General features: G+C 35.7%; 1 protein-coding gene across 1 annotated transcript in view; it reads right to left on the bottom strand.

The window, feature by feature from the left end:
- Positions 1–22,615, bottom strand: part of EYS (eyes shut homolog) — a 1,266,634-nt gene that overhangs the window by 770,087 nt on the left and 473,932 nt on the right. Inside the window, 3 exon segments of the mRNA XM_059702239.1 lie at positions 3,608–3,795; positions 11,569–11,647; positions 12,611–12,781. Coding sequence (XP_059558222.1) covers positions 3,608–3,795; positions 11,569–11,647; positions 12,611–12,781 — 438 coding nt within the window.

Genomic DNA, 22,615 nt, shown 5'->3' with positions numbered 1-22,615 from the left:
GCAAGGCTGGTACAATATCCTGAAATCAATAAATGTGATAAATCACATAAAAAATTGAGAGACAGAAGTAACATAATCATATCAATTGATGCAGAAAAGGTATTTGACAAAATCCAATACCCTTTTCTGATAAAAACTCTCAGCAAAGTGGGAATAGAGGGATCATAACTCAACATAATAAAAACCTTATATGACAAACTACAGCCAACATCATACTAAATGGGCAAAAACTAAAACCATTTCCCCTAAGAACAGGAACAAGACAGGGATGCTGACTTTCACCACTCCTGTTCAACATAGTACTGGAAGTGCTAGCCATAGTGCTCAGACAAGAAGAAAAAATAAAAGGCATTCAAATTGGAAAAGAAGTCAAAAAGTCATTCTTTGCAGATGACATGATATTGTACATAGGAAACCCTAAAGACTCCATCAAAAAACTACTAGAACTAATAAATGAATTTGGCAATGTAGCAGGATTCAAAATTAATATCCAGAAATCTATGGCTTTTTTATACACCAATAATGAATTCACAGAAAGAGAATGTAAAAACAATCCCATTTAGCATTGCAACAACGACAAAAATAATTAAGACAACTAGGAATAAACTTAACCAAGGAGGAAAAGGACCTGTACTCAGAAAATTACAGGACACTGAAAAAGAGATAGAGAAAGAGATAAACAAATGGAAAAATATACCGTGTTCATGGATTGGAAGAATCAACATCATAAAAATGTCTATACTACCCAAAGCAATCTATAGATTCAATGCAATCCCCATTAAAATACCAACGGCATACTTCAAAGACCTAGAACAAACTCTCCTAAAATTCATCTGGAATAAAAACAGATCCTGAATACCTACATCAATCTTAAGAAGAACAAAGTTAGAATGATCACAATACCAGATATCAAGCTATACTATAAAGCAACTGTTCTCAAAACTGCCTGGTGCTGGCACAAGAACAAACATGTAGACCATGGAACAGAACAGAGAACTCAGAGACTGACCCAAGCCATTATGTTCAATTAATATTTGACAAAGGAAGCAAGAGCATACAATAGAGTCAAGACAGTCTTTTCAATAAATAGTGATGGGAAAATTGGACAAGTACATGCAAAAAAAAATGAAACCAGACCACCAACTTACACCATACACAAAAATAAACTCAATGTGTATAAAGGACTTAAACATAAGGTGGGAAACCATAAAAATCCTAGATGAGGACATAGTCAGCAAAATATCAGACATATGTCATAGCACTATCTTTACCGATACAGCTCCTAGTGCAATGGAAACTAAGGAGAAAATAAATAAATGGGACTACATCAAAATAAAAAGCTTCTGCTTAGCAAAAGAAATCATCAAAAAACAAGAAAGCCCACTTGCATGGGTGAACACATTCGCCAATGTTATCTCCCATAAGGGTTTAATCTCCAAAATTTAAAGGGAACTCATACAACATAACAAAATGAAGATAAACAATGCCATAAAAAATGGGCAATGGACCTAAATAGACACTTTTTGAAAGAGGACATACAGATAGCCAAGAGACATATGAAAACATGCTCAAAGTCACTAATCATCTGAGAGATGCAAATCAAAACAACAATAAGGTACCATCTCACACCTGTCAGAATGGCTATCATCAACAAATCAACAAACAACAAGTGCTGGAGAGGATGTGGAGAGAAAGGAACCCTCTTGCTCTGCTAGTAGCAATGCAGACTGTGCAGGCACTATGGAAAACAATATGGTGTTCCCTCAAAAGATTAAAAATGGAACTGCCATTTGACCCAGTAATCCCACTTCTAGGAATATATCCCAAGAAAACAGAAACACCAATCATAAAGATATATGCACCCCTATATTCACAGCAACATAATTTACAATAGTGAAGATTTGAAAACAACCTAAGTACCCATGTGCAGATGAGTGGATTAGAAAACTGTGGTACATTTACACAATGGAATACTATGCCTTTATAAAAAAGAAGGACCTTTTACCATTTGTAACAGCATGGATGGACCTGGAGAGCATTATGTAAGTGAAATAAGCCAGTCAGAAAAGGTAAATATCATATGACCTCACCCATTTGTGGAATATAATGAACATTATAAACCGATGAACAAAAATAGAATGAGAGTCATAGAAGCATCGAACAGACTGAGCAACCTATGAGGGCAGGCAGGGGTGAGGGGGTGAAAGATCAACCGAAGGACTTGTATGCATGCATATGAGCATAACCAATGGACTCAGACAGGGGGGTGGGGGAGGGCATGTGCTGGGGTGGGGGGATGACTGGGAAGTGGTCAATGGGGGGAAAAGGAGACTTAAGTAATACTTTAAACAATAAAGAATTTAAATTTTTAAAAAATTAATGCAAAATATCGATCAAAACAATAGTTTTGATATAATTTTGTCAATAAAGAAAACGATTATTTTATTATGGTTTAAATAAATATATCACAGATTAATCCTTGACCCCCATAAGAATCTGATGATTTTACCTGCAAATCTTTCCCTTTAGTATATGAGTTTTCCTTTGTAAATAAACTGTCTGTGGACTATGTTAAATTGACACCAATTCTGATGGCTCCTCACAGTCACTGTGAAAATTACCTAGAAACTGAACCTCTCAAGGCATTCACCATTCAGAGACTTTCAGGGTCTTTTGGGAACACTGAATCATCAGTGAAATTTTTGAAGACAGATGACATTTAAGTGAAATTTGAATAACCCTGTAGCAGTAATGGATGCCTATGCTTGTCCCTGGGAGGTATTCCAGGAAAAGAAATGGGCATCTTAGTTTGAATTCCATTGGCTTCATGCTTTAAGAAAGGTCACTGTCACTATCCCATGGATAACGTTCTCTAAAATAACATTCTACAGAGCAGCTTTATGGTGCTTGATTTAACAAATACTATCTAGTTTTAGGTTCACTTATTTCTATTTTGTTTTAATTTCTTGAACTTAGTGGCTTCCCATGAATAAAATTTTGATTTATAACGTATCTACTGTGAATAATTGTTTAATTTACTACTGATGACTTAATCCAGGCACTGATTAACTGGAGGACCCTTGCTGTGGTCAAGTGATCATTTTTATAATTTTATTTTATGTAATTACTATTGATATTAGAAGCATGTTTACATTTTATACTTTATTGGACCACCAGAGTAAAATAAGAAAATCCATGTTTAAAAATACAAAGAAAAAAAATCACACACACACACACACACACACACAATTTACAAATGAAATGGGACATTAGGCAATATATAATAAAGAATAATAACTGTCATAATAATAAATAGTCTGCATGTGCTAAATGATTAAAAACCATTTTGGAAAGGAAAGGAGATATGAAATAATTATAAAATAAGGGATGCTTAAATTCAAAAGTCATACATGGGATTGATACTATTATGAATATATGCTATTTGGAAAAAATATAAGCAATGTCTTTTAGAATTTTTTATTTCAAATTTTAATTACATTAAGACAAAAATTTACTTTAAGACTTAGTATCTTTAGAGTGCATTACTAGGGGGATATTTATAAGTTTTACTAAATATATATTTAGTTAATTGTGAATCAATACTGACCTGCAGTAAAATGTGTGTCCAGATTCACCGAGACAGCTCCCTCCATTAACACAGAGGTCCATATTCAGTTCCTGCTCAGCAGAACTATCGGTACTTACCTAACAATATGCACCCGTGTAGCAACTTGGGCAAATGCAAATAAAGCCATGGTCTGACTTCTGATTCATACAAGGGGTTGATGTGCAGTTCTAAGTTAAGAAATAGAGAGTAAAATTTGATGGTCAGTGGTCAGACTAATAATTTCATTAAAATTTTATTGAGGTTAAACATTAAAAAACATATGCAAGTGTATCTGATATTCCTTTCCTCTAGTCGCCAAAATATGTGTCTAGCAATAAGAGGTATTTAACTTTGTCAGCAGAAATACTCTGTCAAATGTTTTATTGTTTAATTTTGAGGGAAATTACATAAATTTTATGTAATCATGTACTGTTTTTACGTTATAATCATCTTATAAATGAAAGTTTGTGCCATTTATCAGCCTTTCCCTGTTTTCCCACCCGTAGTGCCTGGCAATCATCATTCTACCTCTATTTCTACAAGTTTAACTTTTCTTTTTCTTTAATATTCCACATATAGTGAGACCGTGAGTATGTACGTGGCTTTCAGTCTGGCTTATTTTACTTAGCATAATGCTCTCCAGGTTTATCAATATTGTCATAAATGGCAGGATTTACTTCTTTTTTTAAAAGACAATAATATTTTATTGTACGTATAGATACTACATTTTCCTTGTGCAATCATCTGTCAATAGAGACTTGAGTTGTTTCCATACCTTGGTTATTGTGAATAGTGATGCAGTAAACATGGGACTACAGATATTTGAGATAATGGTTTCATTTTATTTGGATATATGCCCAGAAATGCAGTTGTGATCACATAATGATTACTTTTTTTTAATTTCCAGAGGTGAGTAACATCTATCCCGTTGTTAATAGTGGCTGTAGCCGTTTACTCTCCTACCAATAGCATAGAGGGGTTCCCTTGCCACCATGTCCTTGCTAGCATTTGTTATCTCTTGTATTTTTTATAATAGACATCCTAACTGCGATCCATATCATTGTGGTTTGGATCTGCCTTTCCCTGATGATTAATGATGTTGAGCATCTTTTAATGTACTTGTTCCCATTAGTATGACTTCTTTGAAGAAATTATTCAAGTCCTTTGCCCATTTTTTAATTGGATTATTTGTGTGTGTTTTATTTTTTTACTTTTTTGCCATTGTGTTTCATAAGTTTCTTACATGTTTTGGATATTAACCCTTTATCAGATAGGTGGTATGCAAATGTTTTCTCTTATTTCAGAGGTTGCCTTTAGATTTTGTTGATGGTTTCCTTTGCTGTGCAGAAGCTTTTTATTTTGATACAGTCTCACTTTTTATTTTTGCATTCATTTCATGCATCAAATGGAAAATTAAAAATTTGTCAAAATCACCAGAGAGTTTAAATTACTATCATTTTCAATGGATTGTGCCCTTAAGTATAAAACTTAAGTCATGCTTGAAACCAAGATGGTGATCTTTTATGCTCACCCAAGTGATAGAGTTAAATACATTTTTTAATAAATTAATGTCATTCTGATATTTGTTCTACCTTTACTGAAAATGTGAACTCCTTAAGGATTCCCAGAGGCACTTCGTGCAGGTACTACAGTTATTTTTATGGAATAAAAATGCAGAATTCCACAGGGAATGGCCTGGAACAACATGATTCTTTGTTATTCCTATGGCTGGTATACAGAATGAATGATTAGAAAGAATTACATAAACTAATTGAATTATATTTCCCTTGGGCAGAACGAAATCATTTTTAGACTGCCAAAAGTTCCATCTCTGGGGTTTACAAGAATCTTTTACTAAATTAATTAGAAGGCTTAATGGGAAATACAAAAACAATTTCTTTAAAAAAATCTAAGTGTCACTTAAAGTTCTTGATCTTTTTTGGTTCAAAAATTAAGAGGGATGCCTTTCCTTTTGTTCATAATCATTTATAGTATTTTGCTGCACTCTATTTAATATAATAAAATGCTTCCCAAGAAGAATTCACTAATTTAATTCCAGAAATTAAAGAAATAAAAAGCTGGTGTGTTCATGGAATAATGTTGTAGACCATGGCAATCTAGACAATTAAGCTAGACCCCAATGCTACAGTTACTCAACTTGCATTCAAAACGCCATGCCAGGAAATGCACAGGAGTGCGAGAACACCAGAGCAGTGACGCATTCATTGTGGACTGCTTAGCGGCCAGCCGTGGGCAAACTACGGCCCGCGGGCGGATCCGGCCGGTTCGGCTGTTCTATCGGCCCGCGGAGCCGAAAGAGCGGAGGGTTCTCTTGCTCTCCCCTCTGCTCCTTCACCAGCAGCAGTGTTAACATGTATTAGTTCACACAAACACTCCATCCATGCTTTTGTTCCGGCTCTCCGGTCCAGTCTAAGAACCCATTGTGGCCCTCGAGTCAAAAAGTTTGCCCACCCCCGGTTAGCCAGAGCAAACCACCAGATTGGCTAGTAAACATGCCAGTTATCTCTATGACAGTTGTGTTCTCCCTGAGGTGTATAGTTTAATTCCAAAAATGTGTCCTGTGATCTCTGTACTTCCCAGAAGTGTAGAAATGTTTAATCTGACATTGTCTTTATCATAAAACATTTATCTCATAGAATCTTTCCTTTTAGCATTGCTGTTTTTAAAGTAGTGGGATACTTTCTTCAAATTAGATCTTGGAAAACAGAGTATGAGTTCAACCAAAGAACCTGTATGATCCATGCATGACCCATGGACACAGACAATAGAGTGGTGAGCCTGGGCGGGGGACAGGGGCATGCTAGAAAGGACCAAGTTTATACTCTAACTTGGCAAAATGAGGTGTCAAACATGGACAAGCAATCCAAAAGATGGAGAACACTTTGTAAGGAATCTGTAGCTTTGTAAGGGACATGGCTGGTGTGAGTGTTTAAGAGAAGCTTTGACCCCACTTGTTTTGCTCTTCTCATTTAGATTTGACCTTGCTCTTGCAACAATAGCGAAAGACATCTCCCCATAACATAGAGTTTCAAGATTTATAGACCAGAGCAAATAAAGAAATAGAGAAAAATATCAGGAAGAACATGTAAGGAAAGATCTAATAAACACAGAAGTATGTGTGAATGGAATAGGCTATGAGGCCAAAAGGATACACACACACACACACACACACACACACACACAAATGAGCAAGAGAGTATTAATAATTATTTCCTAATATGAACTACTGTTTGATTAACTCTATTTTCTGCATCTAAGGTACATAAATAATTTTTAAGAACAATACACTTAAAATATCTCAAATTTTCATCAAGAGGATACTGACTAAATAAATATGGTACCTCCAAGCCATGTAATATTAATAAGAATGAAGTAGAACTACTTATGTTAATGTAGACTAATCTGCAATGGTAGATTAAGTAGAAAAGCAAGGTACTCTGCATGTGTGAAAAATATCCGCATTTATGAGATCTTCTTTATTTTAAACATGTGTTTACAACCAAAAGTGAGAGATATTCTGTACAATGACTTGTGGGAAACAGCTAACCATTTGCTGGGGGATTCCTACTCAAATCTTATCCTGAAAAGCATATTTATGAATGCATGATTTATTACAAATTATAAGACAGTGAGAAAAATACTAAGGAACGTTAAAAAATGCTTTTATTGATTTTAGAGAAAGAGGAAGGGAGATGGAGAGAGAAAGAGAAATACCAGTTGACTGCCTCCTGCACACACCCTATAGGGGATTGAACTCACAGGCATGTGTCCTGACAGGAAATCGAACCAGCAACCTATTGGTGCATGGGACTATGCTCAACCAACTGAGCTACACAGGCCAGGGCTAGAATAACTTTTTTTACTAAGTCCCTTTCAAACTTGTCACAAACCACGGAACCGTTAGAGGAAATCTCAGTAAGTTTGGATACATTACCCTTTTGAATGTCAACATGCACTATATATTGATTAGAAATTAACAAAAAATAGGAAAGTGTATATAATGTATATGATAGACAAAAGGTGAATAATCTTATTATATAAGAAGACTTTTATAAATGTCAGCTCACATTTGAGGAAATACAAATACATGCACACACACATTTTTTCTTTAATCCTTTTCTTTCTGTTTAGATAATTTCTTTTAGTTCTCCCTTTAGATTAGATATGCTGGTGATAAATTCTTAGTTTTCCTTCATCCTAGAACCCCTTGATTCCTTCTATTATGTTTTCATGTTTTCTTTATTTTATTTTAGTACCTTTCTTATATATTTATAATTTGATATAGTACTCAAAAAATGTATCAGCTCTATTGTAGCAGTTATCCAGTCTCAACAAAAAAAAGGGGGAAATGTTTGAATATCACCCTTCTCTCTTTTCTTTCATCTGTGTGTGTGCGCATGTGTGTGTGTGTGTGTGTTCAGAATTGAGTTAATTGCATTTTGCAAAACCACAGTATCCATTTCATACCCGATCACAAGTTTGTTTTTCTCTAGCACTGCTTCTAATTTTTTTAAACTTACTTCAAATTATCAGATAGACAAAAGAAAAAAAGAGTTTGCTTGCATTTTTCTTCCTCCAGCCCTAACATAAACTTTTTTTTTCACTCTTCAAGGAGATTTAGATATGACCACCTGTTCCATTGTTGACCTTAGTGTTCTTTTCAATCAACACCGCCCATGTTTGTCCATTGCTCTTGACTCTTTAGCCGGGAAAGACAGACTTGGACATTAATTCATAATGCCCTTTGGAGGTTGTTGTTTGTGCATTGCAACATAGAGAGAGCTATAATAAATAGGTCAGCTAAGTAAGAAACATATCTATATCTCCAACTGATTGTCAGAAGGTATGCCTGAAAATTCTTACACCCTGGTTTCCCATAGATATTAAATATTCAATGTTTGCAGACCAAATAACCATAAGGACATTTAGCGTGCCCTTAATGTATTAGTACGAAAAGGATGATTAAAATAAAATATTATTGAATTATAATAATTAATATAGATGGAAAAATGAGATTTTAAAAGGCAGAGAAATAGAATAGTTATCCCTAATACTATATTTAGATACTTAAAGCATAAAATATAAGGCATTTCACATCTGTAGAGAAATAACAGATTATTTTAGGTAAAATTTAGATAATAGTTCTTGGAAAAATAAATTATATTTTTGAAAAAGTTAATCAAATCACTCACTTCTTTCATCATAACAATATATGCACAATGAGTTAAGGTATTAAAAGTGTTACCAATGTTAAAATTATAGATGAATACAATAAGAATTTTATTTAAATATTGCTAAATAAAAGCACTTTCTAAAGAGAGATGCAAACCCAGAATCATTAAGTTAAAAAATATAAAAAATTTCATAGTATATTAGTTTTATAAAACTCTAGAGAAGATTTGCATTTTTTCAGAATCTAGTGGATTTTATTCATAATTGTAAATACTATATACCAACCAAAAAGAAAAAGGCAAGCAAGCCCAAAGAAAAATTCTGTTAATCAAAGGCTATGACTACACAAAGCACAAAGATCTACAAATGATAAATAACTATATGAAAAGGTGCTAAATATTCATAGTAACCTAGAAAAATGTGAATTAAAATAATGAAGTGATAAATTTTCCTCATCAAATTGGTCAACACTTTTAAAAAGTATGTATTCATTTAATAGGATACAGGAAAGTTGGTATGCTCAGTCTCTCAGTAAATAAATACGATTTGTCAACACTTATTTGGAATCCTTTTTAGCTATTAAAAGCAATGGGTTAGGACTCAATTATAATGGAAAGGTTCCTACAATAGTTAAAACAATTGGTTTCCCCAGCCTCCAAAACTGTGAGAAATAAATGTCTGTTGTTTAAGCTACCCAGTCTATGGTATATTTTGCTTACAACACTGAACAGACTAAGGGAGGTGGAATGGTGAGAAGATTTTAAGAGGCCTTGTGTTTGGGATAAAATGGGTGAAGATTGTTCAATCTGACTGCCATCTGTCAAGGAATGATTCCAATTCCCTAGAAGATGTAGTAAGAGTTAAAGCCGCTGGCCAAGGGGCCAATAAATGGCAGCATAAGACAAACAGTGGCATCAAGGGCCCAGTCCTCTCTACTTCTCCGATGATTCATAGCCCTTGCCCATTAATTGAAAAATTGCCCCAAAATGAAGTGAAGGAGTAGAGAGAGTCCACCATGAACTGGCCAGACTATCTTTTCTACTATTTGTGGATTTTAAGAATAAATGAGGTAGCATCTTCAGTGCAATTTTATATGTCTTAATAAATACTTTGAAATTCATAAATATAAAGTATTTATTGATATGGAAAAGTATCTAAATATATAATTACATGAAAATTTGCACTATATAACATGATATGTTATTACCCTGTTTTAATTTTGATATTTTATTTACATGTGTTTATGCATAAAAAGTATCTTAAAGTTCATATTCCTCATTTCATTTTCTCTGGAAAAACAAGTCACTAAAGTACATGTTTATGTAAAAATATTAGAAATAAATCTAGAAAATTTTAACAATTATTCTCATAGCAATGTTTGTAAATACTAATATATACAAATTCATTTACATAAACATTTATTTATTTATTTATTTATTTATTTCATTCAGAAGAAGAATGCCACATTATACTAGCAAGAGATAGTTTTTAGAGATTACCGCAGGCAATATATACAACCACACAAACAAGATATATGCCTCATATACCAGGAAATTTAGTAACTAAAACATGTCCTTTTCCATGTTATGTATGGTTTTCATTATTTAGAATAAAATCAACATAATATCAATAAGTAATTAAGCTTTCAAAAATATGTGTGTCAGAAATTGTGCTAATTGATTTACATGCATTATCTAATTTAATTCCCACAACAATCTAAGAAGTAGTTGCTATGATGACCCTCACTGAATAGCTAAAACATGTCTTCAGAATGTCAGTACATAATTTTTTCAAGAACACACAGAAGGTAAGTAGGAAAATATAGGTCAATCATCTTTCCCCTTAATGCATTTAAGTACCCCATCACTCCCTCCAAAAGGATCATTTACTGAGTATCTATCACCTCTTATGTACATGATCACACAATGACCCTATGGCGTATAAACTGTATTTTACTAAGGTAGGAGAGAGACAGGAAGGATTTAAATAAAATATCCGCAGTCTCATTAAGCTGAAGGCTTCTTTAGCCCCTATGCTTCCTTCCTTTACCATGTCTCTGTCAGCAAAAGGATGTGGAAGAACTCTCCATTATCCAGAAAGGCTCATGAGATTCTCATGTCCCAGGCATAGTCTCAAACTTCAGGCAACCAACATTTCCAAACAGATTAGGCATTCCACATAAAATACCATATGTCCATTAGATCACATCGGAGTCCTGAATACTGGAAGAAAGATCCTGAGCGTACTGTAGGTGTTGAGGATTGCTACATGTAACCACCTCTGGCCACATCCATCTAGTATTTATTTATTTATTATTTATTTATATTTATTTATTTATTTATTTATTTATTTATTTATTTATTGTGTGTGTGTGTGTGTGTGTGTGTGTGTGTGTGTGTGTTATCTGGATCATTGAATCTTCTCTCATCCATAGACATCCACAGACACCTGTGTATTCTAAGAGTAGAGAGAGGTAGGCATGTGACAAATTATAAACCTTCTGAGGTACTTTTTTCAATGACCATATCCAGAATTTAGTTTAATGAAAGCTCCTGATTTCAGAAGTTTAAGATAACAAGAGACAGAGGGGAAAAGGCAAAAAGAGGCTGTGATTTTTGTTTGAAGCAGCTGGAAAATTCAAAAAAGAAATGGTGAGGAACTGAGTAGTTAAATCATTAATAATTGAAGAAATAACTCTGAAATCTACAGCAAGTGATTTGATTGTTCTCTTGAATTACTATAGATTTAATCAAAATTTTTCAACTTACATTAATCTTGATCTCACATCTTGAGCTGGTCCATTCTGTATCACAGGAGCATTGATATTCATTAGTGACATCTGTGCATATGAAACATAGAATTGCATTTTTAAGTAAATAAGACATTAAAGCATAAATTCAAGACAGTTTAAATATTTAGAATTGCTCTTTTCCTGTTCAGGTAAAAATAAAACCAAAATCCAAAAAACAAAAACACACACATTCCCATGAGCAGAAGGCAGTCTATTTCCGATTTCTTATCCTTCAAGGTGACTGGGCTGAAAGAACAAATCTATTTTCATTTTTGCCATCTTCCCCATGGCAATGAAAAGAAGGAAGAGTTCTAGAAGATCTACAGTACGTGTAGGGCTAATCTAGGAAACTGAAGGCAGCTATGGCTGAACTCCATTGCAATGAGCAATCCATCTTCATCCTGCCTTCCTTTTGTACAAAGTCAGTGGCAGGACTAGGAAAAAACAAGTAATAATAATAATGCTGCAAAGGCAACTTGGTACATCTGAAAGACATTCTTCTTTGTCACTTGCATCTCCTAGAAATGCCCCTACTCTGGATTTGCATAAACTAATTTGCTATCAATGAGCAGAAGAGTTATTATACAATTTCATAAAGAAAGCCACAAAATAGCTTACATGCACATAGGGATGAAAGAACCAGTTTACTTAGGAACATATTAAATACTAAATGTGTGGTATTATCCCTCCACAGAGCAAATAATAGAATGTCTTCTCATCCTACCTGCTGCTTCTATTACTGTGAGCAGTTACCTTTAAGTATATTAAAGCCCAATTAATCTGCATTTATTGAAATTTATGCTAATGTGTAGAAATAAAAGAAGGGCAGAGAAAATGTATCAGTGCATTGCATTAAGTAGAAAAGGCAGCATCTGTCATCTTAACTGTACTTAGCTCTAGTTTTATGAAGGAGTGTAATTAAAATTAACTTTATCAACTTTCCCTTGACATTAAGTCTTAAGTATTGTGAGTTAAATTTACTTTCTGAGATTTAATAATAGAAAAACAAAAATAGCTACCTTCCCTGCAGACAAGGATTTGAGAGGCAATCATTTGCATTTGTTTCACAGTGTGTTCCAGAAAAGCCACTCTGGCAGTCACAGGTATAATGATTGATGCCATCAATACAAGCTCCATCATGGAGACAGGGTTTTGATAGACATTCATCTATATTTACTTCACAAGTGATGCTTATATAGAAGAAACAAAACAAAACATGAGCCTATTTATAAGCAAAACACAAAAGTTTGTTCATTATGATAAATGTCACCAAGAAATCAAGGCTACCTTCCTATAAAGATAATTTGACATCTTGTAGCAAAATAAACAAACAAATAAACAAACAAATAAATAAATATAATTTTAAGGTTAATGTGTTTAGGTATGAACCCTCAGACTACTAATTTAATGTTAATGAGAAAAAAAACCAAAACACCAGCTTAATCTGCTTAAAAGATTATTTTTAGCATGAGTTCTTTATTGTGAATATTAGTGAAGTAATGAATTATATCAAGTTACCACTATGAATATTAATTCCTACTTTTTTTGGTAATGATTCTTGAAAATCAAATATTTATTACCTATAGGAATTAAGAGTTAGAATTTTTCTAAATTTGGTCCTGGTGAGTCTATTAATGGGCTATCTGAGATTTCTACTAGTAAATGTAATCTAACTTTGGCTAAATACCTAGTGTTTTCAAAGGCCACGTTTTGAATATTTATTAAGCACCTACCATGCACCACCTCTGTGCTTAAGTAGAAGTACACACACAAAAAAATCCACAAAAGAGAGGAAGAACAAGATGTTAATCCAGAAACATGTCAGAGAGACAATTTTTATAGATAGAAAACATCTAGAGAAAAGTATAAGCCAAGCTTTAATGGGAAGCTAGACTGTGTTTTAGGTTTCACACGATGCAGATGTTAGGAAAAAGTAGAGAATCATTATAAAATGTTTAGATGAATCTCTTTATTCATTGTGTACATCTGTACTGAGCAGCTACTAACAAAAACTACCATCACTGGTGTGCCAGGCCCTGTGCTGAAGGCTTTAAACACATTATTTTAATTAATGCTCATCAAACATGAAGGGAGATAATAACTTTAACCCACTATTGAGTAAACAAGGATTTGGAGAGTGTCAATCACTCTTCCAGATCACATAGGCCATTGCAGCAGATAAGGGTTCAAATCATGTTCTCTGTAACTTGTACTTCTAATCATTAGTTTAAATGGACTATCTTGCAACTACTCTGATATGTGCACAAGCTGTTATGCTGTGTAGTACAATGTACACTGTTAAAAGTATGACAATAGGCCCTAAATTAAGTAACTTACACTAAGACTCATGTCACCAAACTGACACTTAATTACAGTTTTAGCTCTCCCAGTAATGGAATCTTAAGCCAATCAATCAGAAATAGCCCAAAAAGCATTAAGTTATGTAATCTATCTGATTGACAGATGCCAGCCCCTGAAGGAAAGTATAGGCATATCTGAGAGACATCGTGGGCTTGGTTCCAGACCACAGCAACAAAGTGAGTCACACACATTTTCTGGTTTTTCTGTGCCTGTAGAAGCCATAGTTACATTATACCGTAGTCTATTAAGTGTGCAATAGAATTATGTCTAAAAACTAACAATGTAATAAAAAATAATGTATTGCTAAAAAAGAAATGTTAACTATCATCTGAGCCTTCGGCAAGTCATAATCATTTTGACAGTGAAGAGTCTTGCCTTGATGTTGATGATTCTGACTGATCAGCGTGGTGGTTGCTGAAGGTTGGGGTGGCTGTGATGATTTCTTAAAATAAGACAACAATGTGGTTTGCCACACCGATGGGTTCTACCTTTCATGAACGATTTCTCTGTACAATGCGATGGATGTTTGACAGCATTTTACCCACAATGGAACTTTTTTTCCAAATTGGAGTCAATCCTTTCAAATCATGCCACGGTTTCAGCTAAGTGGATGCAATATTCTAAATCTTATTTTAATTATCCTCACAGCATCTCAACCAGGAGTATATCCCATCTCAGGAAACACCTTTCTTTGCTCATCCATCAGAAGCAGCTCCTCACCCATTAGCAGGAGTGTACCCTCACCCGCATCATGAGACTGCAGCAGCAATTCAGTCACCTCTGCAGGGCCCACTTCTAATCCTGGTGCTCTTGCTATTTCCACCACAACTTCAGTTACTTCCAGTGTTGAAGTCTTAAACCACTTAAAGTCATCTGTGAAGACTGGACCAACTTCCACCAAACTCCTGTTAATGTTCATATTTTACCTCTTCCCATGACTCATGAATGTTTTTAACAGCATCTAGAATGGTGAATCCTTTCCACAAGGATTTCAATTTACTCTGCCCAGATCCATCAGAGAAATCACTACCTATGGCATCTATGGCCTTACAAAAAGTATTTCTTCAATAATAGGACTTGAAAGTTGAAATTACTCCAAATGGATGTGGTGTTAGCAAGCATCAAAATGACATACATTTTGTTGTACATCCCCATCAGAGCTCTTGGGTAACCAGGTGCACTGTCAATGAGCAGTAATATTTTATAATAATTTTTTTCAGAGTAGTGGATCTCAACAGTGGGCTTAAAATAGTCAGTAAATCATATTGTATTGCTGTCATCCAGGCTTCATTGTTCCATTTGTGCAACATGGGAAGAGTAGATTTACAATAATTCTTAAGGGCCCTAGGATTTTCAGAATGACAAATAAGCATTGGCTTCAATTTAAAATAACAAGCTTAATTAGCCTCTAACATGAAAGTCAGCCTGTACTCGGAAGCTAGGCATTGCCTTCTCCTATCTAGTAGCTATGAAAGTCCTAGATGGCATCATTTTCCAATAGAAAACTAATTCATCTACACTGAAACTCTGATATTTGGTGTAGCCACCTTCATTAATCATTTCAGCTAGATTTCTGGATAACTTGCTACAGCTTCTACATGAGTTTTGCCTTGTACTTTTATATTTTGGAAATGGCTTCTTTCTTTACTCCTCTTTAATCCCCTTAAACCAACCTCTGCTAATGTCACATTTTCTTCTGCAGCTTTCTCACCTCTTTCACCCTCCATAGAACTGGAGAGAATTAGGGTCTTGCTCTGGATTAGGCTTTGGTTAAAGGGAATGTTGTAGCTGGATTGACTATCCAGGCCACTAAAACTTTTCCATATCAGCAGTAAGGATGTTTGGCTTTCTTATCATTCATGTGTTCACTGGAGTAGTACTTTTAATTTCCTTCAAAAACTTCTTTTGCACTCACAACTTGGTGCAGGAGGCCTGTCTTTTAGCATATCTTGGTTTCCACAGGCCTTCCTTACTTAATCATTTCTAGCTTTGGATTTAAAGTGGGAGATGTGCAACTCTTCCTTTCACGTGAATACTGAGAGGCCACTGAGGGTTACTAATTGGCCTAATTTCAGAAGTGTTTTGTCTCAGGAAGTAGGAAAGTCCAAGGAAAGTATGAGAGATGGGAGAACAGGTGATCAGTGAAGCAGTCAGAACACACATACCTAAGTTCATCATCTCATATGGGTGCGGCTCATGGTTCCCCAAACAATTATAATAGTAACAGCAAAGGTCACTGATCACAGATCAGCATAAAAAAATACAATAGTAATGAAAAATTTTGAAATATTGTGAGAATTAGCAAAATGTAACACAGAGACACGAAGTGAGAAAAATGCTGCTGGGAAAATGGTGCAATTTATTTGCTCAATGCAGAGTGGCCACAAAACCTCAATTTGTAAAAACAAATAAAAATGATATCTGAGAAGTGCAATAAAGCAAAGCACAATAAAATGAGCTTTGTCTTTAACTTAGAATAATCAACTCACTTTTTTGTTTAATATAACTTCCTTATTCCTGCTCTCTTTAGGCTATGAGGGTCATTCATTTTATACAGCTCCCTTGGAGCTCCTAACTGCTACATTGAATGCTGCCCATTTCAAATAGCTGTTTGCTCAAATAAACTTTTATAATTTGTAATATGCCTCACTTTATCTTTTAAACAGTTACAAGAGTAAAGCATGGCTCTTATAGCCAAGAACATAATATCTAGTTGAAAATAAAGATAAGCTTATAAAAGAATATACTATTACAATGCTTATAGTTATAAATAAGCTAGGAGGAAATAAAAATAAATACACTTATTACCATGAAAATATAATAATAATAGTAATAATAATAATAATAGCTGATATTTGGAGACCTTATTATGTGCCAACTACTATTGAACATGTTGTATAAATCAACTCATGTAAACTTTATTATAATTTTCTGGCATGGAAATTAATTTTCCCACTTTATGGAATAAAAAAAATGAGGCACAAATTGTCACAGCTAGTAAATATTAGTCAAATCTGCAGCCGTGTTTCAGAAGCTCATCAAGATTTAGGTTTAGGATATAGTTTAAACAGCATTATAGCTTAGATTAGGGAAAGAAAGAAAGGGAAAGAAAGAAAAAAGAAAGAAAGAAAGAAAGAAAGAAAGAAAGAAAGAAAGAAAGAAAGAAAGAAAGAAAGAAAGAAAGAAAGAGAAAAAAACCCTTTTTCTAAATCTTAGTGGCTCATGACACACCAGTTTATTTCTCACTCATACTCCAAAACAAGGTGAACTAGTGATCTACTTTATCTTTATTCTGGGACCCAGGTTAATGGAGCATCTTCTACCTGGGACACTGTCATCAAGGATGAAAAGGGAAAGAGACACTTGGTAAACATACACGGGTTCTTAAATCTCACACCAACATTTTTTTTCTTTTTTTTTCTTTTTTTTTTAATTAAATCTTTATTGTTCAGATTATTACATTTGTTCCTCTTTCCCCCCCCCATAACTCCCCTCCTCCCAGTTCCCGCCCCACCCTCCGCCCTCACTCCCCACCCACTGTCCTCTTCCATAGGTGCACGATTTTTGTCCAGTCTCTTCCCGCATCTCCCACACCCCTTCCCCCCCCCCAAGAATAGTCAGTCCATTCCCTTTCTATGTCCCTCATTCTATTATGATCAACAGATTATTTATTCACTTGCTTCTTAGATTCACTTGTTGATAGATGCATATTTGTTGTTCATAATTTGTATCTGTACCTTTTTCTTCTTCTTCCTCTTCTTAAAGGATACCTTTCAGCATTTCATATAATACTGGTTTGGTGGTGATGAACTCCTTTAGCTTTTCCTTATCTGTGAAGCTCTTTATCTGACCTTCCATTCTGAATGATAGCTTTGCTGGATAAAGTAATCTTGGTTGTAGGTTCTTGGTATTCATCACTTTGAATATTTCTTGCCATTCCCTTCTGGCCTGCAAAGTTTCTGTTGAGAAATCAGCTGACAGTTGTATGGGTATTCCCTTGTAGGAAACTGGGTTTCTTTCTCTTGCTGCTTTTAAGATTCTCTCTTTGTCTTTTGCTCTTGGCATTTTAATTATGATGTGTCTTGGTGTGGTCCTCTTTGGATTCCTTTTGTTTGGGGTTCTCTGTGCTTCCTGGACCTGTAAGTCTATTTCTTTCACCAGGTGGGGGAAGTTTTCTGTCATTATTTCTTCAAATAGGTTTTCAATATCTTGCTCTCTCTCATCTTCTGGCACCCCTATAATTCTGATGTTGGTACGCTTGAAGCTGTCCCAGAGTCTCCTTACACTATCTTCGTATTTTCGGATTCTTTTTTCATTTTGCTTTTCCAGTTGGGTGTTTTTTGCTTCTTCGCATTTTGAATCTTTGACTAGATTCTTGCGCTCCTCTGGTCTGCTGTTGGGTGTCTGTACAATATTCTTTATTTCAGTCAGTGTATGCTTAATTTCTAGTTGGTTCTTTATCACAATATCGAGGGTCTCATTATATTTCTTGAGGATCTCACTACATTTATTGGCGGTCTCACCAGTCTTTTTGAGGGCCTTACTAAGTTTATCGGCAGCTTCTAGACAGTTCTTGAGAGACCTTAAAAGTGTGGTTTTGAGCTCTATATCTTCCATTTCTGACATTTGCGTCCTGGTTCTTTGTCTCCGCATTTTTTTTATCTTTTCTTGGTGCACCCCCTAGTGGTCTTTGTGTGCAGTCTTGTAGTTAAGCCTAGATTGTTGTCAGTAATACCAGGGGTGATTTGACCTCCAGGCTAACTGGCTATGAAAGTCAGCTGTGTCTGCAGTGGGAGAGCTTCTGTGCTGGATCTCTAGGGCGGTGCTAATCTAGCCTTTGCCTGAGGCTATCCGGCAAATGGCTCTGTGCAGGGCTAGGGCGGGGCGGGTCTCTCGGGGATCTACAGGGCGGGCGGAGGGAGCAGTTATGGCTGCTCTCAGTCCAGTCCCCAGAGGCTCTGCCTCTCAGAGTCCCAGCAACTGCTGCAAACCTCGGAGAGAAAGCTGCCTTCGAGTTCCGACAGAAGCCAGACAGTCCCGCTTCTCCCGTTTGAGTCTGGGTCCCCAGAGACTCGCCCGGATCTGGAGCTCAGAGTCTGAAACTCCCTCCCGATTGAAAACAACAACCGCGCCCTCCGCTGTCAGCCCGCTCCGCGCACGCACTCCGCAACTATGTATTTCACGTCAGCACTGCGCCTCCTCTGAGTCTGGGTATGATATTCTCTTTCCTCCTAGTTGTAGAATTTCCACTCAGCCAGCCTTCCTGTGGTTCTGGATGATGTCTGTTCTGTCCTTTAGTTATATCTCTGAAGTGGTTGTTCAAGGCAGCAATCTCCGGCGTTAACCTATGCCGCCATCTTGTGTCCGCTCTTTTTTCTTTATTGATTAAGGTATTACACATATGTCTCTATCCCCTCACTGCTCGCCCTCCCCCCACACACACACACACTCCTGCCTCCACCCCCCCCCCCCCCGGTGTCTGTGTCCACTGGTTATGCTTATATGCATGCATATAAGTCCTTTGGTTGATCTCTACCCCTCACCCCCACCCTCCCCTACCTTCCCTCTGAGGTTTGATGGTCTGATCGATGCTTCTCTGTCTCTGGATCTGTTTTTGTTCATCAGTTTATGTTGTTCATTATATTCCATAAATGAGTGAGCTCATGTGATATTTATCTTTCTCTGACTGGCTTATTGCACTTAGCATAATGCTCTCCAGTTCCATCCATGTCGTTGCAAATGGTAAGAGTTCCTTCTTTTTTACAGCCGCATAGTATTCCATCCTATAGATGTACCACAGTTTTCTAATCCATTCATCTACTGATGGGCACTTAGGTTGTTTCCAGATCTTAGCTATGGTGAATTGTGCTGCTATGAACATATGGGTGCATATATCCTTTCTGATTGGTGTTTCTGGTTTCTTGGGATATATTCCTAGAAGTGGGATCACTGGGTCAAATGGGAGTTCCATTTTCAGTTTTTTGAGGAAACTCCATGTTGTCTTCCACAGTGGCTGCACCAGTCTGCATTCCCACCAGCAGTGCACAAGTGTTCCTTTTTCTCCACATCCCCTCCAGCACTTATCGTTTGTTGATTTGTTGATGATAGCCAGTCTGACAGGTGTGAGATGGTACCTCATTGTCGTTTTGATTTGCATCTCTCGGATGATTTGTGACTTTGAGCATGTTTTCATATGTCTCTTGGCCTTCTTTATGTCCTCTTTCTAAAAGTATCTATTTAGTTCCATTGCCCATTTTTTGATTGGATTGTTTATCTTCCTTTTGTTAAGTTGTATGAGTTCCCTGTAAATGTTGGAGATTACTGTGTTCATGGATTGGTAGAATCAAAATCATTAAAATGTCCATACTACCCAAAGCAATCTATAGATTCAATGCACTCCCCATTAGAATACCAATGGCACATCTTACAGACCTAGGGTGAAATCTCCAAAAATTCATCTGGAATGAAAAAAGACCCTGAATAGCTGCAGGGATCCTGCGAAAGAAGAACAAATTAGGAGGGATCTCAATACCATATATCAAGCTCTATTACAAAGCCACTGTTCTCAAAACTTCCTGGTACTGGCAAAGAGCAGTGGAATAGACCAATGGAATAGAATAGAGAACCCAGAAATCGATCCAAACCACTATGCTCAATTAATATTTGACAAAAGAGGCAATAACATACAATGAAGTTAAGACAGTCTCTTCAATAAATGGTGCTGGGAAAATTGGACAGATACATGCAAAAAAATAAACCTAGACCACCAACTTACACCATACACAAAAATAAACTCAATGTGGATAAAGGATTTAAACGTAAGACGGGAAACCATAAAAATATTAGAGGGAGCCACAGGCAGCAAAATCTCAGACATATGCCAAAGCAATATCTTCACTGATACAGCTCTTAGGGCAATGGAAACTAAAGAGAAAATAAACAAATATGACTACATCAAAATAAAAAGCTTCTGTACAGTGAAAGAAACCATCAACAAAACAACAAGAAAGCCCAGTGCATGGGAGAACATATTTGTCAATGTTATCACCCACCAACATTTCATTTGCCATCCAGGTTACCTGACCAAGCCCTACACAAATGCTATGGGAATGAGAGTTCTCATTCCATCTACTTTACTAGAAAAGGGCAGATATTTGTGACAACAGCAGTATTTAGTGCAGAAACATTAATTACTTAAGCTTCTCATTTGTAAATGAGTGTTATTTATTAGTTCATCTTAGGTTTATTAAGATGATGAATTAAAACCATGTATTTAAAACAACTAGTCCATGGCTTGGTACATATGTAACATTTGATTAGTATCATATTCCTGATAAAAATATCACAACTACGTTATATTAAATGGGTGATTGTTTCCAGACCATCATTATTTTAATTAAGAAGATGAGTGAAAAGTGTTTGTAGGACTGTTTCAGTTAAAAAGAGATGGTCCATTTAACACAAAAGTATGGGACCGAGGTAAAGTAGTAAAAGAGCATTAGACAGGATGTATCCAGTACTATTAGAGAGAGGAGACTTAACAAGATACTATTAAAGTGTTCTCTCCATAGAGGACAAGCATGTCTCAGTTTAACTACAGAAAACATCATCAACATTACCTTAGGATTTTTTTCCTAATGTTTTATTCACTAGTTAAATTGTGGTTATAACTTGACTCCTAAGTAACCTCCAGAGAGACTAAAAATATAATGATTAGCTGATCTGAACATTTTGGTCCCTGTAAACCATTATCTTTTCATTTTCAACATAATCCTTCAGCACAATACAAGTAAGGTCTACTTCTTCTTTTTTTTTTTTACCTTTTTAACTTCATCTTTATTACTTTGCTATTGACCTTGTGTTTCCTCAAAAACTTTGTTCCTCTTTCTAGGACACTCTTTTCCCAGTATTTACACAATTTACTCTTTCATTTTCTCAGGTACTCATTGAACTATTATTTTTTCAGTGGGGCCTATTGGATCACACTGTTTAAAACTGCATCCCCTTTCTCATCTACAATTATTTATTTTTTTACAATAACTTTTTTCTTTATTGATTAACATATTATATATGTGTCCTTATCCCCCCATTGTCCCCCACCTCCCATCTCATGCCCTCACCTTCCTGGTATCTGTGTCCATTGGTTAGGCCTATATGCATGCATACAAGTCCTTTGGTTGATCTCTCCCCCCTGCCCCTACCCTCCTCTACTTTCCCTCTGAGGTTTGATGGTCTGATCGATGCTTCTCTGTCTCTGGATCTGTTTTTGTTCATCAATTTATGTTGTTCATTATATTTCACAAATGAGTGAGAGCATGTGATATTTATCTTTCTCTGACTTACTTATTTTGCTTAGCATGATGCTCTCCAAATCCATTCATGCTGTTGCAAATGGTAGGAGTTCCTTCCTTTTCACAGCAGCATAGTATTCCATTGTGCAGATATGCCACAGTTTTTTAATCCACTCATCTGCTGATGGGCACTTAGGCTGTTTCCAAATCTTAGCTATTGTAAATTGTGCTGCTATTAACATAGGAGTGCATATATCCTTTCTGATTGGTGTTTCTAGTTTATTGGGATATATTCCTAGAAGTGAGATCACTGGGTCAAATGGGAGAAATCATCAACAGAACAACAAGAAAGCCCACTGCACGAAGAACATA

The sequence above is a fragment of the Myotis daubentonii genome, chromosome 6 (assembly GCF_963259705.1).
Source record: "Myotis daubentonii chromosome 6, mMyoDau2.1, whole genome shotgun sequence".
In the NCBI taxonomy this organism is placed as follows: Eukaryota; Metazoa; Chordata; class Mammalia; order Chiroptera; family Vespertilionidae; genus Myotis; species Myotis daubentonii.
The sequence above is the reverse complement of the archived record's forward strand: the minus strand, read 5'-3'. Positions and strand labels throughout refer to the sequence as shown.